At 35.8% G+C, this 26,154-nt stretch overlaps 1 protein-coding gene across 17 annotated transcripts in view; it reads left to right on the forward strand.

Moving 5' to 3' along the window:
- LOC741694 (ankyrin repeat domain-containing protein 36B) overlaps positions 1 to 26,154 on the forward strand; it is a 128,692-nt gene that overhangs the window by 66,004 nt on the left and 36,534 nt on the right. For 8 of the 17 annotated variants that reach the window (XM_063789549.1, XM_063789550.1, XM_063789544.1 and 5 more), the window contains 9 exons: positions 5,157 to 5,298; positions 12,669 to 12,882; positions 15,251 to 15,434; positions 16,562 to 17,476; positions 18,881 to 19,033; positions 20,551 to 20,621; positions 20,960 to 21,053; positions 21,552 to 21,581; positions 22,179 to 22,342. In XM_063789549.1, the coding sequence (XP_063645619.1) occupies positions 5,157 to 5,298; positions 12,669 to 12,882; positions 15,251 to 15,434; positions 16,562 to 17,476; positions 18,881 to 19,033; positions 20,551 to 20,621; positions 20,960 to 21,053; positions 21,552 to 21,575 (1,797 nt within the window). In that variant the 3' untranslated portion in view covers positions 21,576 to 21,581; positions 22,179 to 22,342. Of the gene's footprint in view, positions 1 to 5,156; positions 5,299 to 12,668; positions 12,883 to 15,250; positions 15,435 to 16,561; positions 17,477 to 18,880; positions 19,034 to 20,550; positions 20,622 to 20,959; positions 21,054 to 21,551; positions 21,582 to 22,178; positions 22,343 to 26,154 lie in introns of those variants that run through there. The other 9 variants (XM_063789553.1, XM_063789547.1, XM_063789554.1 and 6 more) reach the window with 4 other exon arrangements.

Consider the following 26,154-nt stretch of genomic DNA (forward strand, 5'->3'; position numbering starts at 1 on the left):
AAAAAACCGGCTCCTGGATTCATTAATTTTTTGAAGGGTTTTTTGTGTCTCTATTTCCTTCAGTTCTGCTCTGATTTTAGTTATTTCTTGCCTTCTGCTAGCTTTTGAATGTGTTTGCTCTTGCTTTTCTAGTTCTTTTAATTGTGACGATAGGGTGTCAATTTTGGATCTTTCCTGCTTTCTCTTGTGGGCATTTAGTGCTATAAATTTCCCACTGCACACTGCTTTGAATGTGTCCCAGAGATTCTGGTATGTTGTGTCTTTGTTCTCGTTGGTTTCAAAGAACATATTTATTTCTGCCTTCATTTCGTTATGTACCCAGTAGTCATACGGGAGCAGGTTGTTCAGTTTCCATGTAGTTGAGCGGTTTTGAGTGAGTTTCTTAATCTTCAGTTCTAGTTTGATTGCACTGTGGTCTGACAGACAGTTTGTTATACTTTCTGTTCTTTTACATTTGCTGAGGAGAGCTTTACTTCCAACTATGTGGTCAATTTTGGAATAGGTGTGGTGTGGTGCTGAAAAAAATGTATATTCTGTTGATTTGGGGTGGAGAGTTCTGTAGATGTCTATTAGGTCCACTTGGTGCCGAGCTGAGTTCAATTTCTGGGTCTCCTTGTTAACTTTGTGTCTCGTTGATCTGTCTAATGTTGACAGTGGGATGTTGAAGTCTCCCATTATTATTGTGTGGGAGTCTAAGTCTCTTTGTAGGTCACTCAGGACTTGCCTTATGAATCTGGGTGCTCCTGTATTGGGTGCATATATATTTAGGATAGTTAGCTCTTCTTTTTGAATTGATCCCTTTACCATTATGTAATGGCCTTCTTTGTCTCTTTTGATCTTTGTTGGTTTAAAGTCTGTTTTATCAGAGACTAGGATTGCAACCCCTGCCTTTTTTTGTTTTCCATTTGCTTGGTAGATCTTCCTCCATCCTTTTATTTTGAGCCTATGTGTGTCTCTGCATGTGAGATGGGTTTCCTGAATACAGCACACTGATGGGTCTTGACTCTTTATCCAATTTTCCAGTCTGTGTCTTTTAATTGGAGCATTTAGTCCGTTTACATTTAAAGTTAATATTGTTATGTGTGAATTTGATCCTGGCATTATGATGTTAGCTAGTTATTTTGCTCATTAGTTAATGCAGTTTCTTCCTAGTCTCTATGGTCTTTATATTTTGTCATGATTTTGCAGCGGCTGGTACCGGTTGTTCCTTTCCATGTTTAGTGCTTTCTTCAGGAGCTCTTTTAGGGCAGGCCTCATGGTGACAAAATCTCTCATCATTTGCTTGTCTATAAAGTATTTTATTTCTCCTTCACTTATGAAGCTTAGTTTGGCTGGATACAAAATTCTGGGTTGAAAATTCTTTTCTTTAAGAATGTTGAATATTGGCCCCCACTCTCTTCTGGTTTGTAGAGTTTCTGCCGAGAGATCCACTGTTAGTCTGATGGGCTTCCCTTTGTGGGTAACCCGACCTTTCTCTCTGGTTGCCCTTAACATTTTTTCCTTCATTTCAACTTTGGTGAATCTGACAATTATGTGTCTTGGAGTTGCTCTTCTCGAGGGGTATCTTTGTGGCGTTGTCTGTATTTCCTGAATCTGAATGTTGGCCTGCCTTGCTAGATTGGGGAAGTTCTCCTGGATAATATCCTGAAGAGTGTTTTCCAACTTGGTTCCATTCTCCCCGTGACTTTCAGGTACACCAATCAGATGTAGATTTGGTCTTTTCACATAGTCCCATATTTTTTGGAGGCTTTGTTCATTTCTTTTTATTCTTTTTTCTCTCAACTTCCCTTCTCGCTTCATTTCATTCATTTCATGTTCCATCACTGATACCCTTTCTTCCAGTTGATCGCATCGGCCTCTGAGGCTTCTGCATTCTTCACGTAGTTCTCGAGCCTCAGCTTTCAGCTCCATCAGCTCCTTTAAGCACTTCTCTGTATTGATTATTCTAGGTATACATTCATCTAAATTTTTTTCAAAGTTTTTAACTTCTTTGCCTTTGGTTTGAATTTCCTCCTGTAGCTCAGAGTAGTTTGATCATCTGAAGCCTTCTTCTCTCTACTTGTCAAAGTCATTCTCCGTCCAGCTTTGTTCCATTGCTGGTGAGGAACTGTGTTCCTTTGGAAGAGGAGAGGCGCTCTGCTTTTTAGAGTTTCCAGTTTTTCTGCTCTGTTTTTTCCCCATCTTTGTGGTTTTATCTACTTTTGGTCTTTGATGATGGTGATGTACAGATGGGTTTTTGGTGTGGATGTCCTTTCTGTTTGTTAGTTTTCCTTCTACCAGACAGGACCCTCAGCTGCAGGTCTGTTGGAGTTTGCTAGAGGTCCACTCCAGACCCTGGCTGCCTGGGTATCAGCAGCAGTGGCTGCAGAACAGTGGATTTTCATGAACAGCGAATGCTGCTGTGTGATCATTCCTCTGGGAGTTTTGTCTCAGAGGAGTACCCAGCCGTGTGAGGTGTCAGTCTGCCCCTACTGGGGGGTGCCTCCCAGTTAGGTTGCTTGGGGGTCAGTGGTCAGGGACCCACTTGAGGAGGCAGTCTGCCCATTCTCAGATCTCCAGCTGCATGCTGGGGGAACCACTGCTGTCTTCAAAGCTGTCAGACAGGTACATTTAAGTCTGCAGAGGTTACTGCTCTCTTTTTGTTTCTCTGTGCCCTGCCCCCAGAGGTGGAACCTACAGAGGCAGGAAGGCCTCCTTGAGCTGTGGTGGGTTCCACCCAGTTTGAGATTCCCAGCTGCTTTGTTTACCTAAGCAAGCCTGGGCAATGGCAGGTGCCCCTCCCCCAGCCTCACTGCTGCCTTGCAGTTTGATCTCAGACTGCTGTGCTAGCAATCAGCAAGACTCCATGGGCATAGGACCCTCTGAGCCAGGTGCAGGATATAATCTCCTGGTGCGCCATTTTTTAAGCCCATTGGAAAAGTGCAGTATTAGGGTGGGAGTAACCCAATTTTCCAGGTGCTGTCTGTCACCCCTTTCTTTGACTAGGAAAGGGAACTCCCTGACCCCTTGCACTTCCTGAGTGAGGCAATGCCTCGCCCTCCTTCAGGTCATGCACAGTGCACTGCACCCACTGTCCTGCACCCACTGTCTGGCACTCCCTAGTGAGATGAACCTGGTACCTCAGATGGAAATGCAGAAATCACCCATCTTCTGTGTCGCTCACACTGGGAGCTGTAGACCGGAGCTGTTCCTATTCGGCCATCTTGGCTGCCAGATAAAGAATTTGCTTTTCTTACTGACTGGTGGTGATTCTGGCTCATAATAATTTAAAGTTTGCCTAATCATTAGTTAGTAATATTAGGAAAAAGCACTCAAGTGTACACTGTACATATAGTGATAAAATCTTTTAAAGTGACAGTGCCTTTATAGTACCACAAGTCATCTCCTAATTCATTTTTGGGAAATTTAACACATAATGAATTAGTCAAGTTTAGTCCAAACAAACAGTGGCAAATTAAAGTTTCATGATTTCTGTTTTTCACTGATTTTAGGCTAATGCAAATTATTTTTCACTTCTTAGTTACAATCCAGTGATTTGGCAGTAGGTAAACATAGATTAAGAAGTTTGATATTAAACTTTAATTATTTTAAAATTTTTCTCTTTTTACACTTGATTATTTAAAGATAGAGTTATTTTTAAAACATGTACTCTGACAGAAAAGACATCTAAGAAAGAAAACTAGCAAATTTATCTTCCACTTTTGCATGTGCAAAAATTGTCTCAACAACTAGTAGTGAAAAAGTGTGATAGAAAGGACCTCTTTATATATGCAGGACTTACTTGTGCACAAAAGTATGAGAGAATGTGGATCAAACAAGACAAATTAGGGTAAAAAAATTTTAAAATTCATCACAAATAAGTTAAAGCAGAGTTTCGGTGAAATTTGTGAAAATTACAAAACTGCTTGTATTGAGGAAGAGCAACTACATAATAACTCTACAGGAAGAACAAACTTAAGTAAATACCCTCTAATTTAACAAATGATTCACCTGATTGTCAGGAAAGTGATGCATCTGGCATGTCTGTCTCTGTAGTAGTCCAGATATTTCCTGAACAAAAATAACCCAGTCTCAAAAATGCCTTTCTTTCTCATTCACACTCTGGGTCCCCAGAATATGCTTGCCAGTCACCTTCGGAGCTTTATTTAAATAGAAATAAAGTAGACTGTGAAAATGACAACAAACCAGATACTGAACATGTTTTTAACTCAGACAAGGAAAATTTTTATAATGATACTGAAAGTACAAAAGCAAGAAACCCAGAAGTAGTTATGGTTGAAATAAAAGAAGTCAAATAGGTTGTGAGGCAAATGACAAAAAACCAAAACACCGCTAACTGGAAATTAAACATCGGACATATGCCTCAATTTAGTGATTCAAAAAGCCTTTTAGGTATGTGGCTTACCTGCTCCAAAGAAATGAAGCATGTGATTTAAAAAAAAAAAGATTATGGTGTTTCTATTGTTACAAACACAACAGTACAAAACCAATACAGAATGTGTTCCAGAAGCCGTTATGTGACAACTGTAGTGCAAATAAATATGAAAGCATAAAACTTGAATTAGAAAATGTGCATTATTCTCCACCACATGGTGACAGAACATCAGCAGTATGTCTAGAAGTGGAATTAAGTGATATATGCAAAGATTTAAGAATGAGGTAAGCATATTACAAGTAAAGTAGAGTTCCTGGCTTTGGAGAAAGTTCAACTTCCAAAAGACTTAGAGGGTCACTTGCTGCTACTCTGGTTTTTCTCTTCACCAATTATTTGATCCATTTGAATTTTTTTACTTATGAAAATCTCTTGTGTAAAATGGGGTTATCTAAATACCTAATTGTATGTATAAATAGATTGTTTTTGCAATTAAAATAATTCAAGCTCAGGAAGACATTCTCTTAATCTTTGTTCCTTAATTAACCCAAGTCTCTCTGTCAGTTTTCTAAATAGCATAGGAACTGGGAAACTAATTTATCCGTAGACCATGTGGTCTTCTGAACTAGAGTCAACATAAAGGAAATTGCTTAAAAAAAAAAGTACAGAACAGGTACCTGTGTTTGTGCTCATATAAACAAATGGGCAATTCCCACTTCTGTACATTTAGTATATGCTATAAATATTTTGGGGACATTTTGAAACAGTGTTATTTATTTTGTAGGTGAAAAACCAAATACATTCTAGGGATGACCTTGATGACATAATTCAGTCACCTCAAACAGTCTCAGAGGATGGTGACTCGCTTTGCTGTAACTGTAAGAATGTCATATTACTCATTGATCAACATGAAATGAAGTGTAAAGGTAGGACCAATGCATAAATATAAGGCTTTTAAAAAATCCTATAGCAATGTATGCACACATTGCTTAGCACTGTACCATAGAGTACTGATATGTTACAAGAATGTTCATCTCAGAAATATGCCTTATGTTAAAATAGAATGAAAGCAACTGTATCTTGTACCTTCTCAGCCAAAGAGCTATGATCATTTCACTGTGCTTTTCTCAGTGTGAATGGCACACCCAATGTGTTTGTTTACTCTGCTTCTCTTCTATGCCATTACCCATTTACCCGTGGTCATGTTACCATTTCTTCCCACCTGAAATACTGTGATAACCCTCTAACTGTCTTTCCTACTATTCCACCTTCCAAAACCATGGCCTGTTCTGCAATCATAATTATATAGTTGTAAAAAATCACACCTGATCATGTTACCTGCTTGCTGAAAACCCAGCTGCCATTTATTGCTATAAGGTATGGATCTCAGTCCTCGAGCTTTATACTGCATCATTGCATACCCTTCTCTGTGCCACAGCCAGTGCCTTAGGTGTTTGCTCCTACAATCAGTAGCTTTAGTGTGGTATAATTGATATGCGATACAGTGCACACATGTAAAAGGTACCATTTGATAAGTTTTAACAGATGTATACACATGTGAAACTATTACCATCATCGAGATAGTCAACATATATCCATCACCCACTAACGTCTCCTCATGGCCCTTCATATTCCTGTTTTTAAAAGCTGCTAAATGGTTTTCCAAAATATTTGTACTATTTTCTATTCTCATCAGCAGTAAATGACCATTCCAGTTGCTATGTTGTCACACTACTGCTGTATTTATTTTTTTAAATTTTAGTTATTCTGATGGGTGTATTATGTATATTCTTATGGTTTTAATGTACACGATCCTAATGACTAAAATGTTGAGCATCTTTCCATGTGTTTATTTGCCATCTGTACATCTTCTTTGTTGAACTGTCTTTTCACATCTTTTGCATATAAAAAAGTAGGTTGATGTTTTCTTACGTGTTGAGTTTTAATAATTCTGTATGTATTTGGATACTATTACTTTTTAGCTACTTTTTTGCAAGGGTATTTTTGCCAGATTTTGGGTTGACTTTTCACTTGCTTTGTAGTATCTTTTGAAGAGCAGAAGATTTTAATCGTAATGAAATCCAATTTAATTGTTGAATTACAGATTTTGCATTTTGTGTCATATGTAAAAAATGTTGGCCTAGCACAAGGTCACAAAGATTTTTCCTGTGTTTGTTCTAGAAATTTTATAGATTTGGATCTTCCATTTAAATCTGTGCTCCATTTTGAGTTTCCTTTTGTCTATGGAGTGAGGTGAGGTATGGATTCAAGTTCACTTTTTGGATATGGACAGCCAATTGTTCCAACACCACATGTTGAAAAGGCTATCCTTTCTCCACTGCATTGCCATCCTGCCTTTGTCAGTCATAAGCTGGTTGCATATGTGTTATCTATTTCTGGACTGTCTGTTGAATTTTATTAATTTGCAGATGCTCCCCAAATTGTGGGAAACCCAGTGTTTGAGTCAAAAGCAATTTAATACTTCAGTAAACCCACTGTAAAGTCAATAAGTCAAACCACCTTAAGTTGGGGATTGTCTGAATTTGACTTTCTTTATACAGGTTGAGCATTGCTAATTTAAATATCCCAAATCTGAAATGCTCTAAAACCCCAGACTTTTTGATTGCCAACATAGACACCACAGTGGAAAAATTCTACATCCGACCTCATGTATACAAACATTGTTTCATGCCCCAAATTATTAAAAGTATTGTTTAAAATTACCTTCAGTCTTTGTGTACAAGGTAAATATGAAAAACAAATGTATTTTGTGTTTAGACTTGGGTCCTATCCCCAAGATATCTCATCATGTATATGCAAATATTCCAAAATCCAAAATCTGAAAAACTTCTAGTCTGAAGCATTTTGAATAAGGGATACTCAGCCTGTACCTATGGCACACTGTTTTGGTTACTATTGATTTATAGTAATTCTTGAAATGAATCCCCCAATTTTGTTCTTTGTTCTGTTTTGACTATGCTAGATCCTTTGCATTTTCACATGAACTTTAGAATCAGCTTATCAATAAAATAAAGACTGCTCACTTGTTGGAAATTAAGTTGGGATTGGGTCATATTTATAGATTAATTTGGGGAGAATTGACATCTTAACAATAGCAAATCTACTCCTCAATAAAGTGTATGTCTGCTTTTATAGAGGTAATATTTAATTTTCTCAGTAGTATTTTATAGTTTTTAGTTTATAGGTATTTTCATATTTTATCAGATTTATCTGTATTTCATTTTTGATGAAGTTGTAAATGATAGTTTAATTAATGTAGATGTATTTGACTTTCTTTATACAGGTTGAGCATTGCTAATCCAAATATACACTTTTATAAAACTATAGAAAATGATATTTTTAAAATTTTCATTTGATTGTTTATCGCTAGCATATAGAAATACAGTTAATTTTTCTATATTGAATTTGTATCCTTCAATCTTGTTAAACTCACTTATTACTTCTGGCACATCGTCGGTAGATTTGATCAGATTTTCTTCATAGACCAAAGGTTGTTAAACCTTTCTTTCTCAAACTACCCTCTTACTAAGGATAGTGAATATTTTAGGCTTGTGGCAAAAGGGTCTCTTTTGCAGCTGATAAACTCTGCCATTTTAGTATGAGAGCAGCCATAGATCATCCATAAATTAATGAACACAGCTGTGTTCCAATAAAAGCTTATCAGACAAGAAGCTGGCCCACAGGTTGGGGTTTACCCATACCTATTTTGTGGTCATGGTTGTGTATAAAGACAATTTTATTTCTTTTTTTAAACTTGGATGCCTCTTATTTCTTTTTCTTGCCTGACTGCATTAACTAGAATCTTCAGAACAATGCTACAAACAAGTAGTGAAAGCAGACATTCCCATGTTCTTCCTCATCTTATGGGAAATGCATTCAGTTTTTCACTATGATGCACGTTAGCTGTAGGTTCATCACAGACGTTGTTTATCATGCTGAAGAACTTCCCTTGGATTCTTATGTTGCTGAGAGTGTTTCTTCTTTGAGACATCAGGAGTAAATTTTATCAGATGCCAGTGTCTGTTGGGATGATCCTATGGATCTTCTCTTTCAGTTTGTTTTGTGGTAAATAATGATGATGTTTCAATGTTAAGCCAACCTTCCATTTCTGGAATAAACCCCATTTGTTTATGATATATTACCTTTTCATTATACTGTTGGATACAATTTACTAAAGTCTCATTTAGAATTTATTATAAAGACTTTTATTTTTTAGACCAGTTTTATGTTCCTGTCAAAATTGAGAGGGAGGTTCAGATATTTTTTTGTATACCCCCAATCCAATACATGTTTAGCCTCCTTCATTACCAGTATCCTTCACCATAGTGGTAGTTGCTATGATAGATGAGCCTAAATTGACACATCACAATCACCCCAAGCCCATAATTTGCATTGGGGTTCACTCTTGGTACTGTACATGTATGGATTTGGACAAATGTACAATGATGCGTATCCATGTTATATAAATTATTTTGACTTCCCTAAAAATCCTCTGTGCTCTGCCTATGTATCTTTTCCTGCTGTCTCTTACCCTTTGGCACCCTTTTACTTTATCCATAGTTTTGCCTTTTCCTGATCATATAGTTGGAACCATACAGTAAGTAGCCTTTTCAGATTAGCTTATGTCACTTGGTAATATGCATTTAAGGTTCCTTCACATATTTTCATGAATTGATTGCTCATTTCTTTATGTGTAGAGTGATATTCCACTGTATGGCTGTGTAACCACAGTTTATTCACTACACTATGGGAGGATGTCTTCGTTGCATCACAAATTGGTTGAATTTTTACATTCGTGCTCATGAGGGAATTTTCTTGTTGGTAATATTTTCTGGTTTTGGTTCAGGGTAAAGCTAACATTACAGACTGAGTTGAGATATACTCCTTCTTTCTGTTTCTTTTGGGAGAGTTTATGTATAATTGTATTATTTTCTTCCAGTAATGTTTTGTAGAATTCACCAGCATAGCCAGCTGGGTCTGGAGTTTTCTTTTAGGAAGGTTTTTAACTATAACTTAACTTTCTTTCATAGATATAGGGCAATTCACGTTATCTATTGCTTCTTGATTGAGATTTGCTAATTTTCATTTTTAAAGGAATTTGTTAATTTTATCTAAGTTCCTGTTTACTTACATAGAAATTATAATATCTTGTTATATTTTTAGTATCTGTAGAATCTATAATTATGTCACATTGTTTATTTCTGAAATTAGTAATTTGTATGGTTTCTTTTATTCTGAGCAGCCTGGCTAAATGGAGCTTTATCACATTTATTGATCTCCTCAAGGTGTTTTGTGTTGTTGATTTTTTTCTATTGTTTCTTCTGGAACCAACAGTATAACAAAATACCATAGACTGGTTCAAACAACAGAAGTTGATTTCTCGCAGTTGTGGGTTCAGCAAAGTCCAAGATCCAGATGCCGTCGTGTTTGGTGTATGGTAGGGAACACGTCCTAGTTCATGAATGCTTTTTCTCTGTGCCCTCACTTGGCAGAAGGGGTGAAGGAGATCTGGGGTCTGTTGTATAGAGCACTAAGCACTAATCCCATTCATTAGGGCTTTGCTCTCATGACCAACTACCTGTAAAAATCCCCCCTCCTAATACCATCACATCTGTGATTGGCTTTCAGCATATAAATTTTGGGGAAGACAAACATTCAGACCACAGCAGATGTTTATTATTTCCTTTCCTCTGCTTGCTTTGGGTTTAAGTCACTCTTCTTTTATCTAGTTGCTTAAGGTAGAAGTCAAAGTCATTGATTTAAGACTCTTCTAATGTAGACATTCAGCAGTGCTAAAAATTTGTATTCAAGTACAGCTGTAGCTGCATTCCACAAATTCTGATTGATGAATTTTTATTCAGTTCAGAATATTTTCTATTTTCTATTTCTATTTTCATTACCTGTTTGACCCAGGGTTATTTAGATGTGTGTTACTTAGTTTCCAAATATTTGTGTATTTCCCAGAGTTATTTTTGTTATCGGTCTTTAATCTGATTGATTTGTGGTCAGGGCGCATACTTTGTATGACTTAAATCCTTCTGACTCAATCCTTTAATTGAGAGTTGTTGTATGGCCTAAAATATGGTCTATTTTGGTAAGTGTTCCGTGGGTACTTGAAAAGCATAGTGTTGTTCAAGTCTATTCTTGCTGATTTTCTGCCTTCTTGTTCTATCACTTATTGAGTAAAGGGTATTGAAACCTCAGATTACCTAGAAATTGTCTGTCACTTTTTGTAGTTCTATCCACTTTGGTCTCATATATTGCAAGGCTGGTTTGTTATTAGGGGCATAAAGACTTAGGATTGTTATGTTTTGTTGATTAACTGAACCTTTTACTATTGTGACATGACCTTTGTTATTTATTGCTAGAATGTTTTTTTTTTTTGCTATGAAATCTACTTTGGTATTAATACAGCCATACCTGCTCAGCTGCCTTTGCCAACTGTTAGCATGTATCTTTTTCCATCCTTACAACCAATTTGTGTCTTTACATTTAAAGTGCATTTCTTATAGGCAGCCTGTAGTTGGGTCTTGCTTTCTTGCTGAGCCTGACAGTCTGTATCATAGTTGAGGTTCTTAGACAAGTGTCATTTATAATGTGATTATTGATATAGTTATGTTTGTCTGGTAGCTGTGTGATTGCTATTAGTCCCAACTGTTCTGTGTTCCCCTTCTTTTCCTGCTTTCCTTTAGATTAGTCAACTGTTTTTTATGATTCAATTTTATATATATTTTTGGGTTTATTAGCGATAACTGTTTTGCTATCTTAGTGTTTAGGATTTTTAGTATATAATTTTAACTTATCACAGTTCACCTTCAGTAATATTATACATCCTAGATGGTATAAAAAATGACAATGATACATTTTCATTTTTTTCTGTCCCAGACACTTCCTTCCTGAATCTGTGGGATTATGGTTTGTGTTAAGGTTAGAATATTTTTGGTCATTTTTTCTTTAATTTTTTTTCTGTCTCTTCTTTTTTATTTGAGGAGTTATCTATTAGCTGCTTGAAAGTTTCTTGCAGTTTATCGTGTCAAATTTAGGAATTTTTCCTTTGTTATCTCTAATTTGTGTTTATTTCCATCCACTATACTTTTTACTTATGACAATGTAATTTGTGTCTCTACAAGTATGGTTTGTGTTTTTTTTAAAAAAAAAACCTTCCCTGCCTCCACTTATTATCTTGAGTTTTATTTGGAGTACAGAGATTTACTTACAATCTTTCCATTCTTGCTTTTAGATTTGGGGTATTTCCTCACTCCTGAGGCAAGACCTTTCTGAGTATTCATTGTCCTGTGAAGTATGTGGTATTTTGGCCTGGCTCATGGGAATGGACCCTCTTCCAGTCATTGTGTGAACCCCAGACATCGTTTCTGCTAATTTTCTTTAACTGTTGTTTTTTTTATTTTATTTTTCATTGTTCTTAGGAAGTTTCCTAGCACACAAGCACTTTTCATTACTCCACTAAATACCCAAGAGGGAATCTCTGCACATCTCCAGGATTTGTTTCCTGTACTGCTTTTTTCTCTCCAGTTTTCTGTCCCATGATCTCTATCTGCTTTGGTTTTACTGGCCTCTTAGCTTCATCACCCCAGCTCTATGTCAGATTTTCTCCCTTTGTCATGGCCTCGAACCTCCGTCAAAACTCTGTCAAAAGAACTGGGATATTTGTAAGGCCTGCTATATTTGTTTTCTGTCTTTCAGTGATCACCTACCATCTTCATTGCCTGAAGTCCACTGTGTTGAAAATCAGTTTAATGTATTTTGTCTGTTTTGTTTTTTATTCATTCAGATAAGATGAAAAATCAGTATCTGTTACTCCATCAGAGCTAGTAACAGATTGCAGCAGAGCTTCAGCACAGCACATGCTGCAAACTAGCCAGAGTGCTTTGCTTTCTTCTTTGCTTAACTGCTTCTTTCTCATCCTTCATTTCTCAGTGTAGCATCTGTTCCTCAGGGAAATCTTCCCTGGGTGAAGTATAGATCAAATTATCTTATGCAATCACATAACTATGTTTTTTTTTTTTTACAGGACCTATCTGAGTTTATAACTGTCACCTTTTTATCTTGGTTCTTCACTATACTTTAAGCTAAAACAATAGCAGAGGTGTTGTCTTATCTGCAGACCTTACTATAATATCTTCCACCTTGTAGGCACTCAATATGTACATACTTGTTCAACGTATGAATGAATACATGTTAAAAATGCACAGTCCTTTATATCCAAAAATCTACTCATATATTTTATCTCTACTTTGTTTTTTCCTGGTTACAGATTGTGTTCACCTATTGAAAATTAAAAATACATTTTGTTTATGTAAAAGATTAATAGAACTTAAAGATAATCACTGTGAGCAACTTAGAGTAAAAATTCGAAAACTGAAAAATAAGGCTAGTGTACTACAAAAGAGACTATCTGAAAAAGAAGAAATAAAATCGCAGTTAAAGCATGAAATACTTGAATTGGAAAAAGAACTCTGTAGTTTGAGGTATGACCTAGTTTTAAATAAATGTTTGAACTGTTTGTTTTATATTAAAGACATTAAGGAGAAGTTTTGTAATTGCGAACTTTCCTTCTAGGATTTAACAGGGAAGAAAGCTTCTTAATCTTATGGAGTGTGAAATTATTGGATATAATATCACAAGTTCTTAATTGTGATACTTCTCTAATAATTAAATGCATATTCTTTTAAATCATAGTTTTAATGGCTGTATAGAATTTTACCCTTTGGAAATCTCATTATTTAATTGATGAATTGAATTTTAGGTTTTAAAAAGTTTTTGTAATAATGCTACAAGGAACATCTTTTATATACACATAGTTTCCTACATTTCTAATTATTTACATTGGATAAATTCTTCTGGTTAAAGTATGGAAACTTTTTTAGATCTGTTTTAGATCTGTGATCAGTATTTCTAAATTGTTCTTAAGGATGTTCATATTAATTTATAATTCAACCAACAGAGTATAAAACAGATATTTTTCTTTACCCAGAATAATTATTTTAAAAATTATCAGCCGGGTGCAGTGGCTCATGCCTGTAATCCCAGCACTTTGGTAGGCCGAGGTGGGCAGATCACGAGGTCAGGAGTTCGAGACCAGTCTGCCCAACACAGTGAAATGCTATCTCTACTAAAAATACAAAAAATTAGCCAGGTATGGTGGTTGTACCTGTAATCCCAGCTACGCAGGAGGCTGAGGCAGGAGAATCGCGTGAAACTGGGAGGCAGAAGTTGCAGTGAGCAGAGATTGCACCAGTGCACTCCAGCCCAGTGATAGTAGGAGACTCCCTCTCAAAAAAAAAAAAAAACAAATGTATCCAGTTTTATTCTTAATATGCAGGGAATAAAAAGTAAAATGTAAAGTGATTACTGATTAGCTTATTCAACATCTCTCTGCTATGTAGATAAAATTAATTCAGTTTTATGCTGAAGACATGTATTATTCTTTATTGTTTAATTAAATATTAGATCTTGTGTTGTTCCAAAACAGATTTTACAATTGGTTATAGAGTACATACTAATCAGCAGGATAGACTTAAAGTGTTACCCAAAAAACAATCTTAAAAAGTGTAGGGTAATATATTACATTCTTAACCTAGTCTTGGATTACAGTAATCTGCTGATATATGTTTCATAAAGACATCGAAAATGCTATCTTGCAATGTAAATTATGTTTAGGGATACTTGCAATGAATGTTTCATGAAGATGAAAATGTATTTCTAGTGAATGTATCAACTTGTTTATAAAAAGCAACTTTATGTTAATTAACTCTAAATGATTCATCCTAATCGAGGAGTAATTACTGTGTGAAGAAAAGATAATTTTTATCTTGTAACTTTACTGAATAATTTTCAACATCCTTTTTCATAATATTTGCTAGAGTTACTAGTAATAGAAACTTATGCAGGATGTTCTTTTATCAATACATTTCAACTTATACATGCCCTTTGGATGAGATTGAGGTAAGAAATTAAAAACATGAGAACTAGAAAGAAAAATAGTATTTAAGAACATAGAAACTTTATTAGGATAATAAACCAACATATGAATGTTTTGTTTTCTAATATCAACAAAGAGAGTCAAACTCTGTAAGATATTTGAAGAGATTTATTCTGAGCCAAATATGAGTGACCGTGGCCCCCAACACAGCCCTCAGGAGGTCCTGAGAACATGTGCCGGAGGTGGTTGGGGTGCAGCTTGGTTTTATACATTTTAGAGAAGCATGAGACAGCAATCAAATACATGTAAGAAATACATTGGTTTGGTTCAGAAAGGCAGGCCAACTCAAAGCTGGGGCTTCCAGGCTGTAGGTAAATTTAAACATTTTCTGGTTGACAATTGGTTGAGTTTATTTGAAGACCTGGGATTAATGGAAAGAAATGTTCAGGTTAAGATAAATGATTGTGGGGACCAAGTTTTACTGTGCAGAGGAATCTCTCAGCAGACTTCAGAGAGAGCAGGTTGTAAAATGTTTCTTATCGGACCCAAAAGGGTGCCTGGCTCTCAGCTGAATATCCCCTGGATCTGCATAGAAAGGAAGGAAAACAAAGGGGAAAGGGGGTTCTCTATAGAATGTGGATTTTTCCCACAAGAGACTTTGCAGGGCAATTTCAAGGCATGGCAAGGAAATATATTTTGGATTAAATATTTTCTTCCTTGTCTCATAAGGTTATGCCAGAGTCAGATTGAAAAGCAAGTCACAATATACAGGGTTAAATAAAACCCATCTGATGAGAATCCATGGTTTGTAGGGCACGACTCCCTGGACCCCTTAGGTAGGAATTTGGGCAAGATAAAAAATTAGAGCTTGGTCTTCACTGATAAGATAAATTCTAAGATAAGTATATTTACAGATTTGCCATACAGCAAGAAAAAAAGAAAAGAAGAAATGTTGAAGAGTTGCACCAAAAAGTTAGGGAAAAGTTAAGAATAACAGAAGAGCAATATAGGATAGAAGCTGATGTGACAAAACCAATTGAACCGGCTCTCAAATCAGCGGAGGTGGAATTGAAGACAGGAGGAAATAATTCAAATCAGGTAAATTAATGTTTGGTAAAACTTCATATTTCTACTCTTATTAATATTACTTATACCATCTCTTTCATTTAACATATATTATTTAGGCCTGAACAATCCCCAAATTTTATTTCATCTTAAAAATGAATCATGGCATTTATAGCTATAATTATTTATAATAAATCTTGAAATATTTTATTTTAGTTCAAAGGCCTTTTGAAAACAATGCTATTCTACAATATATACTTAATGATATTGTAAGTATTTTGTTCCTAGTGACATAGTTCAGCATATTTCCCCTATTTCATGTTAATTACATTTCAAATGTTATGGAAAAGGAATAAAAGTTATCACAGTAGCAAATAATCTCATGATTTTCTAAGAAGAGTTTTATAGATTTAATTTTCTTGACTTTTGGTGTCTTGAAATAAAAGATTATTTTTGTATGTATATATCTACCTCACAGAAGTTACTGATTTGGTGGACGAGCACTAGGAATAGAGTCAGAAAAGCTGGGGAAAATCCTGCAGCTTGCTTATATTTTTAACCTTTTGCTATAGAATTATAACTAAATGAGTTCATTGATTTGTGCACGTAAAAGTGCTTAGTATAATGCCTAGATTTATCATTTATCAATAAATGTCATTCTTAAAACTGACCATAACAATATTAGAAAAGTAGAATATCTATACAATATTTTAGAAAAAGGGAACTTAAAGAATTTGGAAAATGTCATTCATCTGTCCAAATATCTGCCAAGCTAAGGCTCTCACTATAGGGAGAGGTATAGTTTAGATGTTAGAGTGTAAACCCAATTTTTTAATGTGGTCATAGTTATTAATTCTTTATGCCTTGCAATTTGTTGTAATTCAGTAAAAGCCTTTTTTAATCCTGAAATTTAAAAAAATTATCTAGTGGCTTCTTTTTTGCTTTCATGGATTCACTGTCTTCAAATAAACTTTTGAACTTTGGGGAATTTATGCTGTATGAGGTTTGAGGTTTTGACTCAACTTCTTTTTTCCCAGTTAGATATCCAGTTATGGCAACCTCTCATTGTATAAATGTATGGGTTATTATTTAATTGCAGAAGCAATCACAATATGTTATCCTATTGGATACTAGTTACAAGTTTGCTTTGTTTTACTTAGGTTTCTGAAACTGATGAAAAAGAAGACCTGCTGCATGAAAACCGCTTGATGCAAGATGAAATTGCCAGGCTCAGGCTTGAAAAAGACACAATAAAAAACCAAAACCTGGAAAAGAAATACTTAAAAGACTTTGAAATTGTGAAAAGAAAGCATGAAGACCTTCAAAAGGCTCTAAAACGGAATGGGGAAACATTAGCAAAAACGATAGCCTGTTATAGTGGACAGCTTGCTGCTCTGACAGATGAAAACACAACGCTCCATTCCAAACTGGAGAAGCAAAAAGAGAGCAGGCAAAGACTGGAAACAGAAATGCAATCATACCATTGTAGACTGAATGCTGCTCGATGTGATCATGATCCAAGTCACTCATCAAAAAGAGACCAAGAGCTTGCTTTCCAGGGCACAGTAGATAAATGTTGTCATTTACAGGAAAATTTGAATTCTCATGTTCTGATTCTTTCTCTGCAACTTTCTAAAGCTGAGAGTAAGTCCAGAGTCCTCAAAACTGAGCTCCATTACACAGGAGAGGCTCTGAAAGAAAAGGCTTTGGTTTTTGAACACGTGCAAAGTGAGCTAAAGCAAAAACAGAGTCAAATGAAGGACATTGAAAAAATGTACAAAAGTGGATACAATACAATGGAAAAATGCATAGAAAAACAGGAAAGATTTTGTCAACTAAAAAAACAAAATATGTTGCTTCAACAGCAACTGGATGATGCTCACAACAAAGCTGACAATCAAGAAAAAGCAATACTTAATATTCAAGCCAGATGTGATGCTAGAGTACAAAACCTTCAAGCTGAGTGCAGAAAGCACCGTCTTTTACTAGAAGAAGACAATATAATGTTGGTCAATGAACTGAATCATTCGAAAGAAAAAGAATGCCAATATGAAAAAGAGAAAGCAGAAAGAGAAGTAAGTATCAAGAAAAATAAGTATTTTTCAAACTTCCTGAAGTAAAATTTAAAGTAATATTTGGTTACAGCTGAATGTTGGATCTAGTTGAATATAAAAAAGGATACATATGATAAATATATCTGCTTAGAAACATTCCTTGTCTCCAGCAAGTCAAAGTTAGAACTGAGAGATGCTTTCCTCTGATTAAAGTCAATGTGTCGCTTATAAAATTTTAAGTTATAAAATGTTAATATAGACTAACATTAATAATGTAGTCTTATACTGCTGAAGTAATAATTTTAATGTATTTATGTTGCAACATTTTAAGACTATGATAAATCAGGTATATGGAAATGCTCATACCTAAAATGGTATTTTGAAATTGATTCAATTAAGTGGGGTACTTTGACAGTGAATTTCAGATTTCCTAGATAAACTGAAGTGTATTTCCTATTTCATAATTACTTTTCTTCAGTAGCTTTAAATATGTCTTAGTTGGTAAAATTTTGTTTTTCTTCATGTCAATTTGACTTAAATCTGAAACTATTTCAATCTCAAATTATGTATAGATATGATCATTCTATTCTTTAAAGGCATCTAATTTTACTTCTATTATAATATGGGGAAAATGCAGTAAATTTTAGCCAAATCATGTTTGATTTAATCTTCCCACTGGCATTTATAATTTACTTTCAGTTTTTAAATAAAAAATTTGCTCATAATTTTTATTTCAAGGCTCAATTACTATCATTTGGATATAACTTTGTCCAGGACAAAGAGAGGCATAGCTATCTGTGATATATTAGTTTGACACTGGATCCCCATTTTCAGACTAAGGAGGATTTCAGACTAACGAGGAGTGGCAGGATTCACGTAGAGTAGGAATGGAGTGAGTACGGAGGAGAGATATAGCAGCTGAGTCAGGGCGGGAGGTGGAGGGTGGGTTACTTAGAGCATCTAAGGCCACTGGAATTTTACTTTTCTTCTGAGATAGACATCTATTGGAAGGATTTAAGCAGATGATTTAATGTGAGGAACTCTGAGGTTGATTTGAGTTTCTAATTTAAAAAAAGAGGGAAATCATTCCACAATGTATAATTTACTACCATCAGTCTCACCCACATACTCATTTCTTTTTGAGACTTCAGAAGGTTTTTAAGCATTGCAGATTCATCAAGGGAGGAATGACTAGTGGGCTGAATATGTTGTGTGAATAACAATACCAGTTTGGCAGGAAGATAACACCTTCTGTATCCTTAACTGGATTCAGTAATACACAGGAATGTGTACACATGAGGAAAAGAAGGTGAACCGGTCTGTGTGGTGATATTTTTCAAAGAGTATGCTTTAGAGTTAAATATTATTAATGGTTTAATAATAAGGTGATTTGTAAAATCAGTAACAAAAATAACATCTTATCAGGTAGCTGTGAGACAGCTTCAACAAAAACGAGATGATGTCTTAAACAAAGAATCAGCAACAAAAGCTTTGCTGGATGCTTCATCGCGTCACTGCACCTATTTAGAAAATGGGATGCAGGATTCAAGGAAGAAATTAGACCAGATGAGAAGTCAAGTATGTATGCAACTTTGCACACCAACAACTGTTAATCTGTAGCTAGTTAACTAATATAAAGTGTTTTGGGGTACTAATTTTAGTGGATGGCTTTCTTTTGTATTTTTATGATAATTAATGTTATTAAAATTTTATAGTGGATGGCTTTCTTCTGTATTTTCCTTATTATTAATTTTATTAAGATTTTATTATAATGCACCTATATCTTAATCTCTGGCTTTCATTCTGCCATTTTTTATACATATATTTTTTTCTTAAATATTTAACCTTAGGAAAGTTGAGAATTATGCATCATTTCTCACAGAAGTTGAGAGAGTTTTTTTTTTTCCTGTTAAACAGTCTATTTTTAATGATTTCTCTATTGGCATGGTGAGGCAAGCCAGATTAATTCAGAGGATAATGTCTAATGGAATGTTTCAGAAAATTATCTTCTTTTTAGTCTCTACTTTTCTGAATGTATAAAGAACCTGTGTATACTTATTTCTTAGATTTCAGGTTAACTTGTTCAGAAAGGCCATTTTACTGAATAAATTTTTATTTCAATGAAAATCCTTACTTCCTTTGTATTGGGCTCAGAGAGCACACTCTGTCTCTATATGAATATGGACAGTTCGCATTTGCCAACATGTATCTATTTTCTCTTATTTGTAGAAAAAGCTAAACTAAAAAGGGGGTTATAGAAGGTCAGCAAAGGATGGGTTTGAGATGTTTGGGTTGGTTAAGTGGGCATTTAGACAACAGGGCTTCTCCTTTGGCATGTTTAATGGACATCTTTGCAGTTCAAGATGACGCTTTTAAATTACTTCTCTCCTAATGATGACCTGAGTCCTGCTATTCAATGGGAGAGTCAATAAGATCCTGTAGGATCTTATTTGGAACTGACTTTGTCGATTTTAATTTTGTTCCTGCTTGTTTTTAAATTTTCTTGTTGTTTCCCTAGAAAGGAAAGATGATGCTTAGTTTTAAGTATTTAAAAATGTGCAAGTTGCTTTGCTATAATAAAACTAAATGCATACATACAAAAAATAAAATTATAGTTGATGTGGTAGTGTTTGGAATTCAAAATATAAATGCTTAGCATGAGGTAATCCTTTATCTTTCCACATTTTACCAGTTTGTAAGTTTGAGTATTTAACTGATAAAATGTAATTCAAAAGCAAGAAGAATGTTGTGTTTTAGTCCTAGAGCAGGGGTCTGTGAACTTTTCTGTAAAGGGCCAGATAGTATTATGTAAGGCTTTGTGAGCCGTAAGATCCTTGTTGCAATAACTCGGCCCTGCAGTTACAGCACAAAAGTAGCCATGAACAATATGCAGACTGAAGGGGTGTAGCAGTGTCCCACTAAAATTACTTACAAAAAACAGGTAATGGGATGATTTCTCCTAGATTATGACCTTTTATAAATAAAAAAGATTGTGATAGTCTAAAATATTTTATATATATTTTGTTGATTCATTCATCTACTGATGGACATTTAGGTCATTTCCAAATGTAATTTTTTAAAATTCTTTGTTTCAGTTTCAAGAAATACAGGATCAACTTACAGCTACTATAAGATGTACTAAGGAGATGGAAGGCAACGCACAAAAGTAAAATTTGAAGCAGCACACAAAATAACTTGAGTATTTATAAAGCAAAAGAGCACTGTAGTATGAAAATTGTATCAGTTATGATAATTAGTATGTCTTTGTGAAGCCAAAAAAGTTTCATTTGTAAGCTATATTGAAATACATCATTTTTCTACATTATTCCTAAATTTTGCATATTATCACCAAAACACAGGTAGAAAAATGACACAGTAGCCCAATCGTCTACTTTTGTGATTGCTAAGAATTTGTGTAATTATACCTTCAGAAGTTTGTTTAGAATTTACATGATTTAAAAAAAATTACGTGTGAGAGTAATTATTTTAAAATGCACATTTTAGGCTTGAAGTAGAACATGTGATGATGAGAAAAATTATTAAAAAACAGGATGACCAAATTGAACGGCTTGAGAAAATCCTGCAGCATTCAAGTTTGGTAAGCTGATCTCTTAATTTCTGTCATACTGAAAAGGAATTTTATTTTTCCGGTAGGACGGGTTAAATATCCCTTGTCCATAATGCTTGGGCCCAAAAGTAGATTGTTTTCAGATTTTGGAATATTTGTATATACCTAATGAAATATCTTGCAGATGGTACCTGAGTCTAAACATGAAATTCATTTATGTTTCATATATACCTTATGCACATAGCCTGAAGGTAATTCTCTACAATGTTTTACAGTAATTTTTTGCAGGTAAGAAAGTTTTTACTGTTTTCCCCAGAGCCTATCACATGAGGTCAGGTGTGGAACATTGCAGTTGTGATGTCATGTCCGTGCTCAAAAAGTTTCAGATTGTAGAGCATTTTGGATTTCAGATTTTTAGATTAGGGATGATCAATCTACAGTACAGATGCTCCTTGACTTACAGTGGGTTTACATGATAATGTCTCTTGTTTGACTGAAACATTATAAGTAATATTTGATTTATTTCAGATGCTGCAGGTGTTTGAGAGCTAGATGAAGGTATGTTGCCAAAATTTATGAATTAAATTCAAATCATTGATTTCTGAAATAAACTCTAAGTAGTGAATGGTATTCTCTCTCAATTGCTTGGTTAATAAATGCTACATTAAATATTTTTTCTTACACACATCTAGTGAAAGATGTGAAAACATAAACATTCACAGTGAAGGGTATACTTATACTTTGTTAATTCATCATGTTCCATAGCTTTAAAAAATCACAAGAAGTCTGTGTATCCCTTTTTTTCTGGCCCTACACTTTTCTTCTGCCACCCCTATAGAACTGTCAGCCTGCACACTGAAACTGTTCTCACAAAACAAAGGCATGATCAACTTCTCAAGGTTAAGGTAGTGATTTAAGGCTAACAGACCCCACACTCGTGTGATAATTAGTTAAGCAATTACAGGTCACAAGCAGTCACTTGACCAGTGACATTTTAAATCTCTAGTCATTGACTTTGTCATTGGTTTACTTTTGCCCCTGGGAAAAGTTGAAAATTCCTTAGCATGGAATCAAAACTCTCACATCAGTGTGGTTCTTGTCAAGTTATTCAGCCTTATCTTTCGCCACTTACCATACTCTGCACCTTTGTTCTAGCATCCAGCCAAACTAGACTACATGGAGCTCCACAGTGATCGTCTTCACCTCCAGCTGTTTGCATTTACTTCTTCCCTCTATCCTACGTGTGCTTTCCTTCCCCTTCAGATATCAACCTATGAATTGCCTCTACCAAAAAGCCTACAATATTGACACAAACCTGGGTTAGTATCCCTTCTATGTCTTCCAATAAGTGCTGTCTTATGCTTGTCATTGTATGTATGACTCCGTATGGGAATTGCCTGTTTGTTTTTTCAGATTATAGCATACAGTTGTTGAGGGGTGGATCGTATCATCTTTATCTTGTAATTCCAGTGCTTGTCCTAGTACCTTAGCACATGGTTGCTGAATACATGAATGAAGAGTGAGAAACCAGAAGCTCTGATACTTAACTGCCATGATAATGAATTCAGTGTGCAACTATGGGCAAATTATATTTAATAGTAATTGCATATTGTACATATTTTTCATTCTTATTAACACTGATAAGCTTTTCAGCATATACTGACTTTCTCTTAGTTAACTGTGAAATCATTTAGATAAAGAATATAATTCTTTTTCATTCTAACTTCTGAATTTAAATCTGAATCCTCTATAGCAGGGGTCCCCAACTCCCAGGCCACACACAGGTCCATGACCTGTTAGGAACCAGGCTGCACAGCAGGAGGTGAGTGGCAGGCAAGCGAGTGAAGCTTCATCTGTATTTCCAGCCACTCCCCGTTGCTCACATTATCACCTGAGCTCTGCCTCCTGTCAGATCAGCAAAGCCATTAGATTCTCACAGGAGTGAAAATCCTATTGTGAACTGCTCCTTCAAGGGATCTACGTCACATGCTCCTTATGTGACTCTAATGCCTGATGATATGTCATTGTCTCCTATCTCCTCACGATGGGACCATCTAGTTACAGAAAAACAAGCTCAGGACTCCCATTGATTCTCCATTATGATGAGTTGTGTAATTATTTCATTATGTATTACAATGTAGTGATAATAGGAATAAAGTGCACAATAGATGTAATACGCTTGAATCACCATCCTGAAATCATCCCCCAAACCCCCATCTGTGGAAAAATTATCTTTCACAAAACTGCTGCCTGGTGCCAAAAAGGCTGGGGACTGCTGCTCTATAGCTTCTGCACTAGAATCTACTAATGAGTAAAATTTAAATCAATAACTAGTTTTAAAAGCATAACAAGAATATGTGCTGTCTGGCTGCAGTGGCTCATGCCTGTATTCTCAGCACTTTGGGAGGCCAGTGCAGGTGGATCACTTGAGGTCAGGAGTTCAAGACCAGCCTGGCCAATATGGTGAAATCCTGTCTCTACTAAAAATACAAAAAATTAGCTGGGTGTGGTGGTGCATGCCTGTAGTCTCAGCTACTCGGGAGGCTGAGGTGGGAGAATCACTTGAACCCGGGAGGCAGAGGTTTCAGTGAGCCAAGATCGTGCCACTGCACTCCAGCCTGAGCAACAGAGTGACTCCATGTCAAATGCAAAACAAAACAGAAAGAATACATGCTGACGAAAAAAATCTAAGACAATAAAATTGTATTACTAGGCTGTTAACATGATATTTTGTTCCCCATTAAATGTGTGACATGCAAAAGTATTTATTAAATGAAAATATTTTTGTATCGTTTATGTCTGATGAAAATTTATATCGTGTTTTAAATGATGTTTCTTGGCCTCTTTAACTTTTTTTTTTTTATTATTTTTTTTTGAGACAGAGTCTGGCTCTGCCACCCAGGCTGCAGTGCAGTGGCGAGATCTTGGCTCACTGCAAGCTCCGCCTTCTGGGTTCACGCGGTTCTCCTGCCTCAGCCTCCTGAGTAGCTGCGACTACAGGTGCCCAGCTAGTTTTTTTTTGTATTTTTAGTAGAGATGGAGTTTCTCCCTGTTAGCCAGGATGGTCTCCATCTCCTGACCTTGTGATCTGCCCGCCTCGGCCACCCAAAGTGCTGGGATTACAGGTGTGAGCCACTGCACCGAGCCTGAAAATCTTACTACCTAAATAACTTCCCACTCCACTCACACCCACAATCTTTCTATAATCCACATTCTCTCCTGAGACAAGAGCTTGGGAAGTTCCGTCTTGCTGAGGGAACTTTATATTGTTCAGGAATTCTTTAATAAGGTTTTACATAGTTGGGGAAACCAGGGAAAAGCAGGTTTGTCACTGCTTTGCTGAGGAGCAGACTCACATGCCTTGGAAGAATTTAGTAAACCTTCAATAGATGGCCTAAGATACTAACAGGGGCCATCGCATTAAGCTACACAGTTATTTATAAATGAAAGTATAATCTAGAACTTACATGTCAAAGTCTTCCACTAGAAAGATGGCAATATTTGACTAAAACTGCAAAGTTTGTCCCAGTTGACAAAACTCTAATCAAGCCCCTGCCCTTCTCATTCTGTTTTTCCTTTTAAACTTTTTCTTATATTTTAATTTTTCATTTGACAAATGCATATTTCCTCTTTATACCATGCTTCCAAGTGTCACTCTGATACATACCTTCAATGACCAGACACAGGATTGTGGAGTTTGTTGTGGACACTCATCCCGTGAATAGGGAGACTCCGATAACCTGAACAGACGGCTCTAGAAAAGAAAGGAAACTTTCTTTTCCTTCCATACAGAGCTTCCCCCCATTATTTCAGTGTACACAAACCAACATCAGTTCTTTAACACAAAAATAAAAATACTCAAGATCAAGCAATTGTGAGGGGAAATCATCTTTCCAGAAGTCAATTCTTCTAGCGGCTACCTTCAGCATATACAACTTGAATGAAAAGAAGTTGGTCAAACGAGTAAAACTTTCCCACCTCATTCCAGTTCTATCTACCCATTGACAACACCTTCGGTCTTCTCACAAATATTGAGTAGAAACACTGCCAACTCTTCACCTTTATCTGGCTCATTCCCAGAGCCAGGAGAAGATGTGACTTATTTGGTGGATGGGAAATCTTATCCATTGGTCCCATCAAATCCATTGGTCCACGTTTGCCTATTAGTAAGGCAAACTTACTCAGTGATCAATGAGTACATCTAGTCTCTCTTTCTCCTCTGGATTCTGAACAGGAGAAGTGGAAGGCAGGTGAAGACCCTCCCTGCACTGGGTGGGTAACTGACTGTTCTTCAGATGAACTTTTTTTTGTTCAGGTTCTGAAGTCAAGGCTAGGGGGCAATATTAGAAGTCTTTTTTGGTCAATATTAAGCCATAGTTTCTAAATCAGCTTTAGGAGGAGTAATGTATTTGGATATTGATCTGACCTTTTGTTTTTATTTCTAAGTTTGTTTGGCACTGAAAAAGGAGAGGTTTGTTATCAGTCCACACCCCTAATGCCCTGACATCCATGAATCCGTTTTAGTGGAATCCAGATCTCTAAGAAAGAGATATAAAATATTTGTTCCTATCCAACTGTGATTACTATATTTCCAACTATGTTGCTGTCGGTAAGTAGAGTCTGCATACGTGTTTCTGGTTCATATATGCCTAGGGTTCCAGAGCATTACATTTCCATCAAAATGTAGATCCCGAGAATGCCAGAGAGGGTCAGGCCGAGGATAGAACAGACACTGATTTTCAGATACTGCAGTAGGAAGGTGGATCCACCTCTTGGCTGGTACTTGTAACCATGAAGTGTGGGAAAGTAATGACCAGATTGAGTAAATGACCAGAAATTCAAAACTAAGCCACAAGAAATTTGTCTATTTCTGCTTTTGTTGACCGCTATCAGGGTTACATCAAAAACAGTATTGCTGAGACCAGTGTTGTGGAGCTTTAACTCTATGTTTTCTTCTGGTAATTTTACAGTTCAGGCCTTCTATTTAAATCTTCATTTGGAGTTGATATTAGTATGTGGTGTAAGTTAAGGGACTAACTTTATTTTTCCTGTGGATATTCAGTTTTCTCAACACCATTTGTAGAACAGACTGTCCTTTAACCATTGTATGTCCTTGGCACCTTTGTCAAAG

Source organism: Pan troglodytes, chromosome 12, assembly GCF_028858775.2.
Source record: "Pan troglodytes isolate AG18354 chromosome 12, NHGRI_mPanTro3-v2.0_pri, whole genome shotgun sequence".
NCBI lineage: Eukaryota > Metazoa > Chordata > Mammalia > Primates > Hominidae > Pan > Pan troglodytes.